Source organism: Leptonychotes weddellii, chromosome 15 (genome assembly GCF_054177405.1).
Source record: "Leptonychotes weddellii isolate Sample4059 chromosome 15, ASM5417740v2, whole genome shotgun sequence".
NCBI classification, from domain to species: domain Eukaryota; kingdom Metazoa; phylum Chordata; class Mammalia; order Carnivora; family Phocidae; genus Leptonychotes; species Leptonychotes weddellii.
The window spans coordinates 2,509,605-2,524,567 of NC_138383.1; the positions used below are offsets into that span (position 1 = coordinate 2,509,605).

General features: G+C 59.2%; 2 protein-coding genes across 4 annotated transcripts in view; one reads left to right on the forward strand and one right to left on the reverse strand.

Moving 5' to 3' along the window:
- Positions 1–7,882, reverse strand: ENPP7 (ectonucleotide pyrophosphatase/phosphodiesterase 7). 2 transcript variants are annotated; one of them, XM_081804332.1, is made up of 7 exons: positions 7,850–7,882; positions 7,482–7,774; positions 6,054–6,199; positions 3,908–4,534; positions 3,022–3,247; positions 2,364–2,462; positions 1–72 (listed from the first exon to the last, which is right to left on the reverse strand). In XM_081804332.1, the coding sequence occupies exons 2-6, from the start codon at positions 7,750–7,752 to the stop codon at positions 2,380–2,382; spliced, it is 1,353 nt and encodes a 450-aa protein (XP_081660458.1). In that variant the 5' UTR covers positions 7,753–7,774; positions 7,850–7,882; the 3' UTR covers positions 1–72; positions 2,364–2,379. The 2 variants fall into 2 exon arrangements, with proteins under 2 accessions (XP_081660458.1, XP_006733963.2); XM_006733900.3 differs by having other exon boundaries at positions 7,482–7,771; positions 7,850–7,881.
- Positions 7,883–9,735: 1,853 nt separating this feature from the next.
- Positions 9,736–14,963, forward strand: part of RBFOX3 (RNA binding fox-1 homolog 3) — a 458,835-nt gene continuing 453,607 nt past the window's right edge. For both annotated transcript variants that reach the window (XM_081804338.1, XM_081804340.1), the window contains exons 1-2: positions 9,736–9,816; positions 10,698–10,866. The gene's annotated coding sequence lies outside the window, so the exon portion shown is untranslated. The remainder of the gene's footprint in view (positions 9,817–10,697; positions 10,867–14,963) is intronic.

Sequence of the window (14,963 nt, forward strand, 5' to 3'; positions counted from 1 at the left end):
CGGGCTCATCCGTGTCCAGCGGACTCACGCCGTGAGAGGGTAGCTTCTGGAGGCTTCCAGGAAGAGGCAGGCCTGGAAGAACAACTGTATGTTGGCTGGGGGGAAGGACTGGGCAGGGTGAGGACAGGTCTGGGGGGAGGGGAGAGGAAGCAGGGCTGCAGGGAGGTTGGGAGTGGTGGGCGGTGGGCTGGGCAGACAGTGGCCGGGACACTCACGTCAGGTTGTGAAGGGGAAGGGACCCTGTGGGGACTCCAGACCCTCCGCTGGACCCAGGAGGGCATGCGTGGGTGGGGGTGGGGGTGGGAATTGTTGGGGGCGTTACACCCTTCCCCACGCTGGGGGCACGTTCCTGGGCCTGGCTGGGGGTCATGCCACGCACACTGCAGACCCAGAAGGGAGGAGACCCCGAGGGTGCCTCGGTTTCCCCTGACACTCTGCCTGCTCCCGCCTGGGTAGGGAGGATCTTAGGTCACGGTGAAGGGCTGCCCTGTTTCTCAGGTGAGCGACAAGTCCTTCGGGCACTGTGTTTGGAGTGAAGAACCTGGCCCACAAGACGGCAGCCCTCGCTCGGAACTGGATTCAGCAGCCGTGATGACCAACCCAACTGGGGAGGCTGTGCCCACGGCTCTGAGCTCCGTGCTGGGCGTGGGCTTCAGCCCGATGGCCGACTCTGCGGTCTCTTCCTGACCTGGCCTTTGTGACCTTGCTTTGGGAGCTTGAAATTGGCCTCAGTGGGAGCACTTACACCACAGAGAGGGGAAAGGGCACACGTCGGGACTTTTACTGCTTTTGGTCTGGAGAGTGGGTTTGCTGGCAACCCCCCCCCAACCCAGTGCAGTCACGAGGTCTTCCCTGTGAAGCTGCCGTTTCCTCGCCTGCGAAGCCTGAGCCCACCTCTCGGGTGTCGTGGAGAAGAGGCCTGGGGAATCTTATTACATCACTGCCTCATGCAAGGACAGGTCCCCCTGAGCACAGAGCGCCAGTGATGGAGGCAGCTGAAAGGACTCCAGATGAGGACTTAAAACCAGTGTTCAGACACAGCTCTGTCACTTTCAGGGTCCTGGGCTAGCCAGCTAACCTCTCAGGCTGCAGCGTCCCGTCTGGGTAAGAGGGGGTCTGGCAAATCATCTCCCTGGTCCCATCCAGCTCCACCATTTGGTGGCGAGAGCCCCCGCCCCACCACATACCCCTGCAGCCCCTCTGTCTTCTGGCCTCCGTCCCACCTCGGCTGCCACGTTCCTGTCTCTCCTTGGGGCTCAGTGAGTGGCTCTGTCCCTCCCCGGGCAGCCCAGGCCCCGAGTTGCAGATGCAGCCTTCATATCACATCTGAATCTGCCCCTGCTCACAAACCTTGAAAGGTATCTTGAACCCGTCCATTTTGCACCATCTCCGCTCTGCCCCCAAGATGTTCTGCCCAGACCCCGAGGGACTGTCCTAAGTTGCCGTCCCTCCTCCCGAGCCTGGCGGTCCTGTGTTCCTTTAGTCATTGGTGTCGAATCAGGTGCATCCCTGTGTCACTTGGCTGGGGGTCCCCGCTGCCTGTCAGGGAAGCCTGCTCCCTCTGTCCACGGAGAGCTCATCATGTACTGTCCTCGCTTACCAGCCTCCAAGCACGGGCCTCTCTTCTCGTCCACAGACAGGAGGGCCAGGCCCACCTCGGGGGCTCTCACTTGCCCTCCCCTGCCTGGGGCCTCATCCCCCCGCTGAGCGAGGCTGGCTCATCCTCCTCATTCAGGTCTCCCACTCCCTGCTGTGGCCCAGTCCTCTCTCTGCCAGTGACACCGGACCTGGTCCGTCACCTCGTGCACTGATTTGTTCTCTTCCTGTTGTCCGCCCTCCGTGGCCCCTAAATCACAGACTCTGGGGTGCAGGGCCCAGGCTGCGTCGTTCACTGCAGATCCCCAGAGCCCAGACCAGAGCCTCACACCAAGCAGGCTCCCACTGTGTGGTGTGAGAAGGAATGGATGATTGGCTTCTGCTCTGGCTGGAGGGCCATGGCACCGCAGGGCAGGAACAAGATGGGGCTGTCACACAGCACGCCAAGTCCTTCGAGCTGGCTCCGTGGATGTTCCCGGACCCCTGCAGCCCCCCCCCCACACCTGACCCCGATGGTTTCTGGGTACTCCCTTGCCCCCGGAGTACCAAGGCCTTGCAGGCAGGCAGCGAGGAAGCTGGGGAGGGTTCACGTCTCACGGGCTGTCTGTCTGCTTCGGAAAGACCCGCTGCAAGCCTAGAGCAGTGCGGCTGGAAGGGGCTTGTGGGGGTCTCGAGGACTGACTCCCCTCTGCCGCGGTGTGGGGGCATGAGGCTGGAGCAGCAGGGAGCCCAGGCCCACCCTCCTCTCCACCTCCTGGGCTTCTGACCTTGAGCGGTGGGGCATTATGCGACCTTGACCAGAAGAATCACAGCCACCAGCAGTCCCGTCACCGGGAGGGGCTGGCCACTTGGCAGGAGGGCAGAGCCTGAGGAAATTCAGAGCATCCAGTGAATGAGGGAAGCGGGAGCAGGCCACCCAGCCCTGCTCCTCGATGGTGGGTCAGGTGCTCTCCCCACTGCCGCCCCACAAGCCCCCTGATCTCGACTCTCACCAAGGCCTCTCCCCTGAGGAGTAGGGCCAGCATACCTCCAGCCAGCCCCCCACTGGGGTCTGCCATCTTGTCAGCTCCCAGGTGACCTCTGGCCCTGGGATGAGCCAGGGTGGGGGTGAGGGCGTGTTGGGGGGTGGCCGATAGAGGAAGACTCCTGGAGGGAGCCTCACATGGCCATGCGGGAGAGCAGGTCACGGGGAACCAGGAGTCTGGAGGTGGACTTCACCAGGGGCCCTGTCCTGTGGGCAAAGCACCTGCTTCTCTGGCCCTCAGTCTCCCCAAGGCTGCTCACTTCCACCTGCTCTTCCCTCGTTGCTGCCAGGGGCTTGAGATGTTTCCGGGGTCCAGGACAAGGAAAGAAAAGGTGGCCTCACGTGGCTGATGGCGCTCCCTGGTCTGCAGCGGCCTGCTGGCGGAATGGGCAGCGCCTTACCTGAGGTTCCCTGGAGCGTGGGCAGCAGAGTGCTCAGGAGCCCGTCGTTGGCCTCGGGCATGATGCCCAGCAGATGGCACATGAGCTCGTACACATGGATGCTCTCGAAGGGCTCCACCTCCAGGCCCCTCTTGAAGCTGGGGCCCACGGCCCGGAAGATGGTCTTCATGTCCATGACGTCGTTGTGAAAACCGTGCTCTCCCTTGTTGAACTGCACGCTCAGTCTCTGCCGGGGAGGGGAGGTCCTGAGCCTCTGCAGGGACTCCCAGCCCAGCCCTGCCGTCTCCGGCAGCTGCACCCCTGTGGGGGCGGAGGACCCCTGGGAGGGGTTCACACATGGGGGCAGGAGGGTTTCTCTGAATTCTGAGCCCCCAAAGATCCGCGGCCCAAGGGAGGGCCTCGGGGAAGACCTGGTAACCCAGGGGCAGACCCCAGGCACAAGGGGTGTTGCCTGTTCTCACCAGCACTTCCTTTCCCGAGTCCCTCTCCCCTGCCTGCACCTCCTTCCCCTTCGGCATCCCTCGGCTCTCCACTGACCACTGACGGCGGAGCGGGCTCCTTGCCCTCGCTTCTCTCTCATTTCTTATGGCCAGTCTTCCCACACTTTACCCTACGTGCATGCACACACACATGTGCACGTATGCACACACATGCACACAAAGCATGTACAAAGCTCGTATGCACACAAATCTCACACATTTACACCCATGTATACTACACGCACACATACTCCGATTGCATAGTGATGGGTGTGTCCCTTTGGTGGCCAGTGCCCCTCCAACTGGGGACTAGTGAGAAATAGGGGGTGCTTTTTACAAAATGGAAAGAGACCCAGCCACCCAGTGAAGGAGCCTGTCCCGAGCCGGGCATTGGACAGGCAGCTCACCCCATGGATGACGTAGCCAGGGTCACTGTACATGAGCAGGGGGGTGATCCTGGGGTTGCTGGCGTAGTGGAGGGATGTAGGGAAGGACTCCTTCTTGTAGACGTGGAGTTTGGGGTGGGCATCCTTGAGGACCTCATACACCTTGTCCAACATCCCTTCCTTGGGGAGCAGCATCCCGTTGGGCCCATAGTCCAGGAGCTCAAACTCGATGTCCTTGAAGGTGAAGTTGGGGAACGCATGGAACTCCACCAGGTCCGGGGCCTGCTTGTTGACGGTGGTCATGCCGTGGTCGGACGTGATGATCAGGTTGAGGCTGCCCCCCAGGCCGCTCCTGCTGATGCTGTCCCGAAGGTAGCCCACCGTCCTGTCCACCTGCATCACCATCTCCTTCCTCTGCTGGGACTCAGGGCCATACTTGTGGCCCGTGGAGTCTGGCTCCCCAAAGTAGAGCGTGACCAGGTCCAGGCCCTCCTCGGTGAACCACTTCATCACTGTGTCGATGTTGGCCCTCCACTCCGCCTCATCTTTGTAGTTGTGCAGAACGCCTTCCTTCCGGCTCAGTGTCACGGCCATGCCTTCATAGGTGACGTTCCCGCCAGGGTAGAAGAAGGAGCCAGTCTTTAAGCCCTGCCAGGGAAGGCGGCATTAAAGCCACAGGCCTCCTTGGGCTTGCCCCCTGCCCGTTCCTGCCGCGGTCACGGCTTGCCCCCTGCCCGCCCGCCTCTCCTCCCGCCGGCTCACTCAGCCCTGCTCCCGGCGCAGGCACGGGTCTTTCTTTTGGGGGAGGCCTTTTATAACTCTTATGTTGCCACGGCTGATACTGATTTTATAGAGGAGAGATCAGGTGCCCAGTGGACCCAGCATTAGCGACCTAATGGATATAAAAGTGTCCCCAGATATTTGGCATCCTCCTCGTCACCATGGCCCTGGGTCCCCACGGCTGAGCTGCCCAATCAGCCCTCCCCTTCTGGCCTGGAGACCGGCCTCTCCCTACTGTATTCTCGTCTAGGCCCTTCTACCTGTGTCCCCTTGCCTGCCCTTCCAGCCTTCAGCCTGGTCATCCATCTGCCTGGCTATCCATCTGCCTTTTCATAAATCCATTGCTGCTTTATTTACAGATCCTGTCCTTTGAGCCATACGTCCAAGCTCGCCCTGTCTGCATGTCCGCTCCCCAGCTGCCCTTCTGTTTAGACCGAGCACCATGTGATGCCAGGCTCTTAGCTCCGGCTTTCTATGCGTGAGCCTGGAGTCCGGGTAGCTCCTTCCAGAGTAAAGGGACTCTGACCTGAGTAGACGCCCTGCCCAGAGGGTGGGTGTAGGCTCTGAAGTTCATTCTGGGCTCATCTTTTTTTTTTTTTTTTAAAGATTTTTATTTATTTATCTGAGAGAGAAAGAATGAGACAGAGAGAGCATGAGAGGGAGGAGGGTCAGAGGGAGAAGCAGACTCCCGGCCGAGCGGGGAGCCCGATGCGGGACCCGATCCCAGGACTCCAGGATCATGACCCGAGCTGAAGGCAGTCGCTTAACCAACTGAGCCACCCAGGCGCCCCATTCTGGGCTCATCTTAAAAACCTCCCTTTGACCTTGTTGAGGAGCAGGCACACCTCGAGGGCCAGGAATTCCCCAGAGCACTGCAGGATGGAGGGGTTCCTGGCTCAACCCTACAGCCCACCCCATACTTATCTTTCGTCCTCTGGAAGTTAGCGGCCCAGCCCCGGGAGGAATTCAGAAGGGGGAAGGCAGAAAGCTGTTTTATTGTTAGGTGCCTTTTTGTTTTTGTTTTTGTTTTTTTTTTAGGTGCCTTTTTGTTGAGTGATCTTATTTTCCCTGTGTGGACCCCTCTCCCAGAGCCAGGGGCCCAGGGGCGCCGTTTTCCTTCCCGTTGGGAGGATGGAGCCCTCCCTCTGCATCCCAGGGCTGCAGGGAGGACTGGGCAGGGCCACGGAGCCTGCTGGTGGATGCTCATCAGCACCCAGCACCCACCGCCCTCGGGGCTCCACTTAATACCCCTCCATGCTGGGAGCCCAGGATTCTGCGGGGCGGGGAGTAGGCCTGCATGGGTCTCACAAGGTCACAGCCTTTCTGGGCCAGGTCCTCCCTTCCCCTGTCCCCCGACTGCCGTCCGTGGGCTCGGGGTCAGCATTACCTGCCGTTGGGCTGTGATCCAAATGGGTATGCTGCCGTAGTCCCACCAGGTCTGGATGCCCAGCGTGGCATGGTAGGGCAGCTTCACCTTGCTGGTGGTATTGTAGTACATGTTGTGAACCACTCCGTGGTTCTCGATGTATTTGCCTGTGGGGTGGGGGGAGGAGATGGCAGAGGGGAGGTAGGAGGTGGGAGGGCAGGAGGGAAGCGGGCAGGCTTTCGCACACGCGGCCGGGGGGAGTCCCCGTTCGGGGTCACAGGCACATCCTCTCCAACCCCGAGGTTCTATGACCTGTTCCCGTGGTTTCTCCACCAGCTAAATGTGCACACAGGGCAAATGCATGTGTGTGTGGATGTTATCTGTAGCCTCGTGGGTTTTAGCAAAGACCGGTAGTGACCCAGATGGTTATCAGGAGGGACTTAATGAGACAGCTATGGCCCAGTCATAAAGCAGAATCCCAGGCAGACATTTCAATGCACCATGTGGAGCTCCATCCATGAGTTATTTTCTAAAATTCACTTTTTGTGTGGGACACACATGCACGCGTGCTCAGAAGCCACAGGAGGAGGGACGATGAAGAGCATGCCCCCTGTCCCCCCATCCCCATCCATGATCTAGTAAGGAAACAGGTGGCGTGCAGGAGGGGAGAACCAGATGTTTGCAGCAGGGGGCCCTGGTCACAGAATGCTGGCATACGGATGAGCCGTCTGTACTGAGTAGGGTCTCCCCCCAAGGTCACGTTGACCCGGAGCCTCAGCATGTGACCTTGCTTGGAAATAGGGTCTTTGGAGATGTGACAAGTTAGGTTAAGATGAGGGCAGTCTGGGTCACGGTGGGCCCTACGTCTATGGATGAGCATCCTCACAGGACGAGGAGAGACACACAAGGGGAAGACAGCTGGGGTTGGAGAGTCAGGCCACGGAAGGGCCACGGAAGCGCCACGGAGGCTGGGAGCCGCAGGCAGTGTCCTCTAGAGTCTCCCGAGGGAGCATGGCCCTCCTGACACCTGCATTCTAGACTTCCAGCCCAAACAGAGCCATGGAGGGTTTGAGGGCATCTCAGGGGCCGCAGTGGGAAGAGCAGGAGCCTCAGGCTCATCTCTTCTGCCTGTCTGGAACCCGGCCACGCTCACTTCCTCCAGAAGCCCTCCTGGGTTGCCACCTTGGTTGGGGGTCACGGTTTAAAACGGGACTGCTGGGCATTTTGATGCCTTGTTTAAGTTCCCACCAACAGTGGGGCTTGCTGATGACCCCCTCCCTTGGCCGTGCTGTGTCTCCCAGGGACAGCATCCCCTCCTTGGTCTCCTTTGTCCCTGTGCGGTCCCTGGGGGGACGGGGCTCTGTGCACACACCAGGCTCCCTCTGTCGGTTCTGCTAGATGCTCAGCCCCCTCCCTGCCCCCAGGCCCCAGCCCGAGGCTGACGCTCACCAGTGACCAGGGTGAAGTGGCAGGGGCTGGTCATGGTGACAAAGGCTGGTGTCATGTAGTGGGCCTTCACTCCATCGAGCGCCATGGCATCCAGGTTGGGGGTTTGTACGTCCTGGTCATAGTTCCAGCGGAAACCGTCAAAGGACACCAGCAGCAGCTTATTCCGGGAGCCCTTCCTGCCGAGCGGAACCCCTGCCCCTGCAGCCAGGAGGGTGGCCAGAGCCAGGGCCAGGAGGACAGCAGAGCGCCCCATGATGGGCTTTCCAGACATGAGGGTGTCCGGTTGGTTCCTGCTGAGGAGCAAAGTCCCAAGGTCAGCCAGGCCGGTCTTGCCCTGTGCCTCCTTCAACACGAGACTGTGCACATACCTGATTCTCAGGATGCAGCCTGGGTCGCCGCGTGCCTGCCACCCTGGCCCAGCCCTCGGGTGGCGTCTGCCTTTATTGCCGGCAGAGCCTTCTGGGCGGGCTTCTCCCCCCCCCGCCCCCATGCACACGTGTCCTCGCAGGGAGGATGGGGACCAGTCCCGGAGGCCTGGAGAGCAGAAGGGGCCACTCCATCCCGCAGGCCTGTGTCCCCACTCCACCTCTCCTAGCCACTCTTGGCTCCTGTGCCCTGCTCACCCTGGCCCCAGAGCACTGGGAGGGGCCCCTCCAGCTTGTAAGTTGGGGAGAGCTCTGGGGTACATGGGTCTCAGGCCTGCCTGGGTCAGGGCTATGGTGGGCTTCCCAGGACCTGGGAGTCAAGGGCCAGCAGCTCAGCCCAAGGCTGGCTTTGTCTGTGGGAGCCCCAGCTTGGGTGAGCCCCCTTTCCTGCCGTGCCCATGAAGGGGTGTCCTGGGATGAGGCAGCCACAGCTCCAGCCTGGTGGCCCGGATTAGCGCCCACCGCACCTGCCCCCTTGGGTCCCGTGGAACCTCAGAGAGGCTCACAGATGCGGGTGATCTCACTTGTGGACTTCATCACACGAGGCGGTCAGAGGGGGTCCCTTGTTACCTGTGCTCATGGGGGTGTGTGTGTGCAGGAAAGGGATCCCTGAGTTTAGTGTGCGCACCCCCCATCTCTGCTCTGTCCCTCTCCCTCTCTCAGGACCTATGAAGCACGTTCTGTGAGCCAGGCAGGCACGGTTCTCAATTCGGGGGGACACAGCAGTGAATGAGACAGATCAGTGAATAAGTAAAACAGCAAAATAGTGAGGCTGGGGAGGGGCAGCGCCCCAGGTGGCGGCCAGGGTCGAGTCAGAGGATGTGTGTGCACACCGCAGAGAGGGTGAAGGACGGAAACAAGCAGTCCCCTTGGGCCACACTCCGCTGGAGGTCCTCCCGGTGGAGGTGTCCAGGAGGTGGTGCGCGTCCTGATTTAGATTTTCTTCATCTGTGAACCTGCCAACAGCCGCCCTACCTCCCGTTGGCTGCAGCAAGCGGATGTGCTCACCAAGCGATTCCCAGCTCACCCGCGCCACAGGAGCATTCAGAGCCTCCTCTGAGGTGTGGCCCAAGGACCACGGATGCAGATTCTTGGGCCCTCCCCGCGAAACCTGCTGAAACACACCCCGGGGAAGAATCCTCGTACAGCAGCGGGCCCTGAGAACCAGGTGAGACACACAAGGAGAGACACACAAGGGGAAGACAGTTGGGGTTGGAGAGTCAGGCCACGGAAGGGCCACGGAAGCGCCACGGAGGCTGGGAGCCGCAGGCAGTGTCCTCTAGAGTCTCCCGAGGGAGCATGGCCCTCCTGACACCTGCATTCTAGACTTCCAGCCCAAACAGAGCCATGGAGGGTTTGAGGGCATCTCAGCAGCGCGGGAGGGGTGGGGCTGGGGCGGGGCTGCCGAGCGGTGGGCCGGGGCACACAGGTGCAGGACTGCGGGGGTGCGGCACCCTCCCTCCCACGGCGCAGGGCCCCAGCTCCAGGGAAGGACCGGGCAGCCGTGTGCGAGTGGGGGCAGGTGCCTTGGGAGAGCGCAGCGGGGCCGCATTTACACCAGTGTTGGGGGGCAAGGACCAGGAAGGCTGCCCTGAGGGTCTGACATCCCCGGAGGCCTACTGGATGGATCGAGACAGCAGAGTGAGCTGGAAGAGGGGCGAGGTCGGGCTGGAGGCAAGGGGGCAGGTCATGGAGGAGCCTAGATTTTAGGCTAGTTGTCTTCCAGAGTAAAATGGCTGCCAAGAATAAAGACTACATTTCCCAGCATTCCCTTCAGCGAGGGTTGGTCACGTGACTCCGTTCTGACCAATGGGACGAAAGAAAAATGTCATGAGACAGCCCCAGGCTCTCCCTTGTGGGGTCTTCCTCCCGCTGGTGCCGGCCGCTGCGGGGCTGCCCTGGGCTGGACGGTGAGGGGCTCCCGGGCAGCGCGGGTGTGCGCCGAGGGGGCGGTCCCCGAGGGCGTCCTGGGCGGCGTGGCCCGCCCGGCTGCACCTCGCGGGGAGATGTGCACGCATCGTCTTGCTTCTGTTGCCTTGTTTGGGTTTTCGGTTCGCCTCAGCGGGACCCGGTCCCAGGCTCTGGGCGGCCTTGCTGGGTTTAAGCAGGGAGGTGACCTGAAATGCAGGCTGCTGCGTGGGCAGGGGGGAGGCGGGAGGGGCCAGACCCGGCCTCGGGCAGAGGTGGGGCCGGCGCTGGTCCTGGCGGCAGGTGCGTGCAGGGGTGCGGGCGAGCGAGGCCCTGGTGACTTGTTCTCGCCGCGCGCTTTCTCCTGCCGGCCCCCGTGGGCGGTGTGTGGATTCAGGTCCTCCTCACCCTCGCCTGCCTGCCTGGGCCTGGCCTGGAGGTGGCAGGAAACGTCTGCTCCTCGCCCTCGCCCTCCCCGACGTCGCAGCCCGGCCTTTCCCCTCTGAATCGCCCTCGCGGCTCACCCTCCATCGGTTTCCTTTCCCTTCCGTGGCCTCCGAGAGCACTTCAACAAAGGGCGGGTGTCCTCGCCCACTGTAACCAGCAGTAACAGGGCATCTCTATAGACCAAGCACTCGCTCTACCCCGGATCTCATTCACGCTTCAAGGTGGTTCTGGAAGGCAGGAGTTAGTAATATGCTCACTTCATGTGTGAGGAAACGGAGGCAGAGAGAGGTTTCAGGTCACTCAGCAGGTGGAGGAGCCAGGGTCCAGGACCCTGCTTTGACCCACTTCTAAATGCCATTGACCTACCAGCCACTTAGGACCCTCTTGCCCGGCTTTGGGGGGCTGTTGACTTCTTCTTCTTCTTTTTTTTTTTTAGATTTTTATTTATTTGGGAGAGAGAGAGAGAGAGCACAAGCAAGGGGAGCAGCAGAGGGAGAGGGAGAAGCAGGCCCCTGCTGAGCAAGGAGATGCGGGACTCGTCGATCCCAGGACCTGAGATCATGACTTGAGCCGAAGGCAGACACTTAACCGACTGAGCCACCCAGGTGCCCTGTTGACTTCTTTTAAACATGGTGCGGCTGTGACTACGGTGGGGTATCACGGACTTTTCCCTTTTACGTTCTCATTATTCCTTGGGGTGCGCTACCTAGGAAGGGGTCCTTGGACAAGGACGGAGAGGCTGCTTGGTGCTTTGAGTCCTCTTGCTGTCAGGAACGGCTGAGGCTGTGAGTCGCTGGTCCCACCAGTCATGAGTTGTCCTAACTCCTCTGCCCCACGGTGTCCACTGGGTTTTATTTTTTATTCCTTTTGTGTGCTTAACAGGTGTGTAATGATGTCGGAAAGCGTTACCTGAGAGAGGCTAGGAGATTTTCCATGTCACACTTTCTTCGCTCTGCTCCCCATGGGCAGATCGTTGATTGTCTCTGACCGTGGGTCAGGTGGTCCAAGCGGCCATCGAATCTTAGGGCTTCATCAGTTCTGTATGTATTTTGTAATATATATGTTTGGGAATCTATACTCTGCAATCTGTTTTTCATAGATCTTTTATCATTTCTATCTGTCACTCGTAACTTTTCCCACTCTCTTGCACACTGGTCATTCTTCGGGTAGACGGTAGACCCGAAGCTCCCCAAAGACAGGGCTTGCCATATTGTTCATCGTCGTATCCCCAGAGCCTGGCACGGGGACCAGCCCAGAGTAGGCATCACCCTGTATTTGTTGGATGAACAGATATGCTTAGAAGGAAAATTTGTGCAAATATCTATCGTACTTTTGGTTAGGGAAAACATTTTTTAAAAGAAACTCTTTATTGGACGACAATCTCAGGTTTAAGGAAATACTCAAATTGGACGACAATCTCAGGTGTAAGGAAATACTGCAAAGATGGTAGAGTTCCCACATGCCCCGCGCCTGGTTTCCTCGGTTAGTAACATGTTACATTCTGTGGTGTGTTTGCACAGCGCGTGAGCAATATTGGTTTAAGTTATTATTCTGTTCAGTATTGACAGGCCCACATTCTACTCAGATGTCCTCAGTGCCTGCCCCGCTGCCCTGGCTCTGTTCCAGGATCCTATTAGGTCATCACCATGTCCCCTACATCCCTCTTGGGTGTGATCATTTCTCAGACTTTCCTTGTTTTTGATGACATGGACGGTTTGGAGGAGTGCTGGTCATGCATTCTGTAGAATGTCCCTCTGTTGAAATTATCTGTTGTTTTTCTCTTTATTACACGGGGATTATGGGGTTTTGGGAGGAAGGGCACAAGATAAAGTGTCATTCCCATAACATCATATCAAGGGTACATCCTATCAATGTGACTCATCGCTGCTGCGCGACCTTGCTCCTTGTCCAAGAGCACGTCTCCAGGCGTCTCTGCAGGATGGCCATTCTTTCTCGCGCTCTCTGGTCTTTGGAAGGAAGGAAGGTCACCATGTGCCACCCACACTTCAGGGGCGAGGGGTCATGCTCCACCTCTGTGGGGGCAGAGTATCTACATCCATTATTTGGAGTTCTGAGCAGGAGATTGTCTCTTCCCCCCATTTATTTATCTCTTCAATAATTTATATCAGTACAGACTCACGGATATTTCTTTCACACTGTGGATTATATCCCACTGCTACCTGGTTGATTTCGTTGCTCTAATTGTTCTGTCTTTGGCCACCGGGAGCTCTTTCCATGGGCTCCTGGGTCTCCTTGTCATGCCCGTTGCTTTTTTTCCTTGAGCACATCCTTGGTCTCTGGCACCAGAGGATGCTCCAGGCTCCCCTCCTGTGTTTGCTGCCCCAGGCCTGGGATCAGGCATTTCTCAGGGGCCCTGGTTCCTTTTCTTGGCGCTGATACTAGAGACCAAGAGCTGGGTGTGGCAAGTGACAGTGCCCTTGTTTCTGGCCGTGAGCGACGCTTTCTCCCTGTCTCCTGGTACGGTGCCTGGCACAGTGGGCCGGAAGGAAAGAAGGTGTGGATGTCGGGAGCAGGGTTTGGGCTCTGATGGATCTCCTAGCTTCTCCTTCATCTCTATGCAGCAGTTGGAGTGATGTTTCCAAACCAGGAATCACCGTCTCCCTGTCTGGCCACCGTGTAGTCCCGGGCTGGTGTGACCTGCCAGGGAGCCCCTGACGCCTCGGCAGGGGGACTGGGCGCAGGAGCAGGTGATCTGGCCGGGGGCTGTCCCCTCTGTTGGAGGCATGTGGAAGTCCTGAGCCCACCCTCCCCATGTCCACAGTGATAGGTGGCAAGCTTGGGTCTAGTGGGTCTCTCCCCGTGCCCAGTCCATGCCCCTTTGGAGTGAAAGCGGTGGTGGTGCCCACACAGTTTGCCGGAGAGGAGCGTTGCCATCAGGATGGAGATGAACAAAGAATTTGACCTGGGGACATGGCAGATGACCCTTCCCAAACAGGGTCCCGGATGTCACCGTTGCCATGCCAGCCACCTTGGGAGGGGGTCCCTGTGAACCTGTGGTGGGGGCTGGATTGGGTGCTTCATCCTCGTGTCCCTGGGAGGCCTGAGCCGTTGAGCCTGGGACAGGTGTCGGGGGGCAGTGGGAGGCCACCAGGAGCCACACGCAGACCGGCCTGGGCTCAGCAGGTGAACTGCAGGAGGCACCGCGATCGGTGGTGTTCCTGCGGGAGAGACAGTGGCCTGAGGCTGGCGGTTCCCTCCCAAAGGGCCATGGTGGCCAGCGGCACTGTGGGGGGGAAGAAGGAGCTGAGAGACCCAGCCTCCCTCCGCTCTCCCAAAGGGCCATGGTGGCCAGCGGCACTGTGGGGGGGAAGAAGGAGCTGAGAGACCCAGCCTCCCTCCGCTCCCTCTGCTGGAGGGATTAGCAGTCCCCCCCCAAGATGAGCACCCTCCCTCCGCTGTCGTGGGAGGCGGTCACCCCTGCCTACTGCCACTGGGACCTGTCTGCTGGTTGCTCCCCATGACGGGGGCCTGACCTGACCTTCGCGACAGCAGGATTTTATGAGTGCGAAGATCTACTTTATCAGTTGCCTCTGCTTTTTATTACCACTCAGGAGCTTTATCTCAGCGGCCACCTCGCCTCCAGCTAAATGAGGATTAATATTTTAACAGGATTATGTGCTGGGGGTTAGCAGGACTCTCCGGGAACACGGGTACTCCCCTCCCTTGCAGCCTCTCCTCTGCCCCCCAGGCCTCCCTCCTGGTATGCGGGGAGGCGGAGTCCTGAGGTCGGAGAGCTGGGGCCATCTGGTTCCCAACTCTGGGATGGGGGGTGGGGGGAGGGCTCTGGGCTGTGGGGACCGGTTGTCTTGAAGAGCAGATCTGTCCCAGGGTAGGGATGGCCCTGCAGTGTGAGGTCCCTGAAGAGACCAAGGGACAAAACCCAGGTTCTCAGGTGGGGCTTCCTGGATCTGCGCGCTTGGCCCTGTGGATCCCCGTGTCTGGGGGACCCCTGCATTGGTCTCCTTTCCCAGAGCCACCATCTCCTTCATAAGCTGGAGGAAGGGCCCGCCCCCAACTTGGGAGCTTTTCCCCATGGCCCCAGGCAGTGCTGGGGACCTTTGTGATTCTTTTGCTGAACTGCTTGTCACCTCTGTAATTATGAGTTGGTCTGCTTTTCCCACCACTGAGGAATGAATGAGGGAGGGAGGTTGGCTCCCTGAACGAGGGATCAGGGCTGATATTTGCACACTTGTGTTCATAGTGGTGATTCACAAGAGCTGAAACACAGAAGCAAGCCAGGAGTCCCTCCTCGGATGAGGGTCCATCCACACGGTGGAATATCATGCAGCCTTAGACGGGAAGGACATCCGCACACCTGCTGCGGTGTGGACGGACCTGGAGGACATGGAGGCAGCTGGAATCAGCCAGTCACAGAAGGACGGGTAGTATAGGATTCCATTTATGTGAGGTTCCTAGAGTCCTCATAGAGACAGAGTGTAGGATGGGGGCACCGGGGGTCAGAGGACAGGGTGGGGAGTTAGTGTTTTTTTTTATTCTTATGTTAATCCCCATACATTACATCATTAGTTCTAGATGAAGTGTTCCATGATTCATTGTTTGTGCATAACACCCAGTGCTCCATGCAGAACGTGCCCTCCTCAATACCCACCACCAGGCCAACCCATCCTCCCACCCCCCTCCCCTCTAGAACCCCCAGCCTGTTTTTCAGAGTCCATCGTCT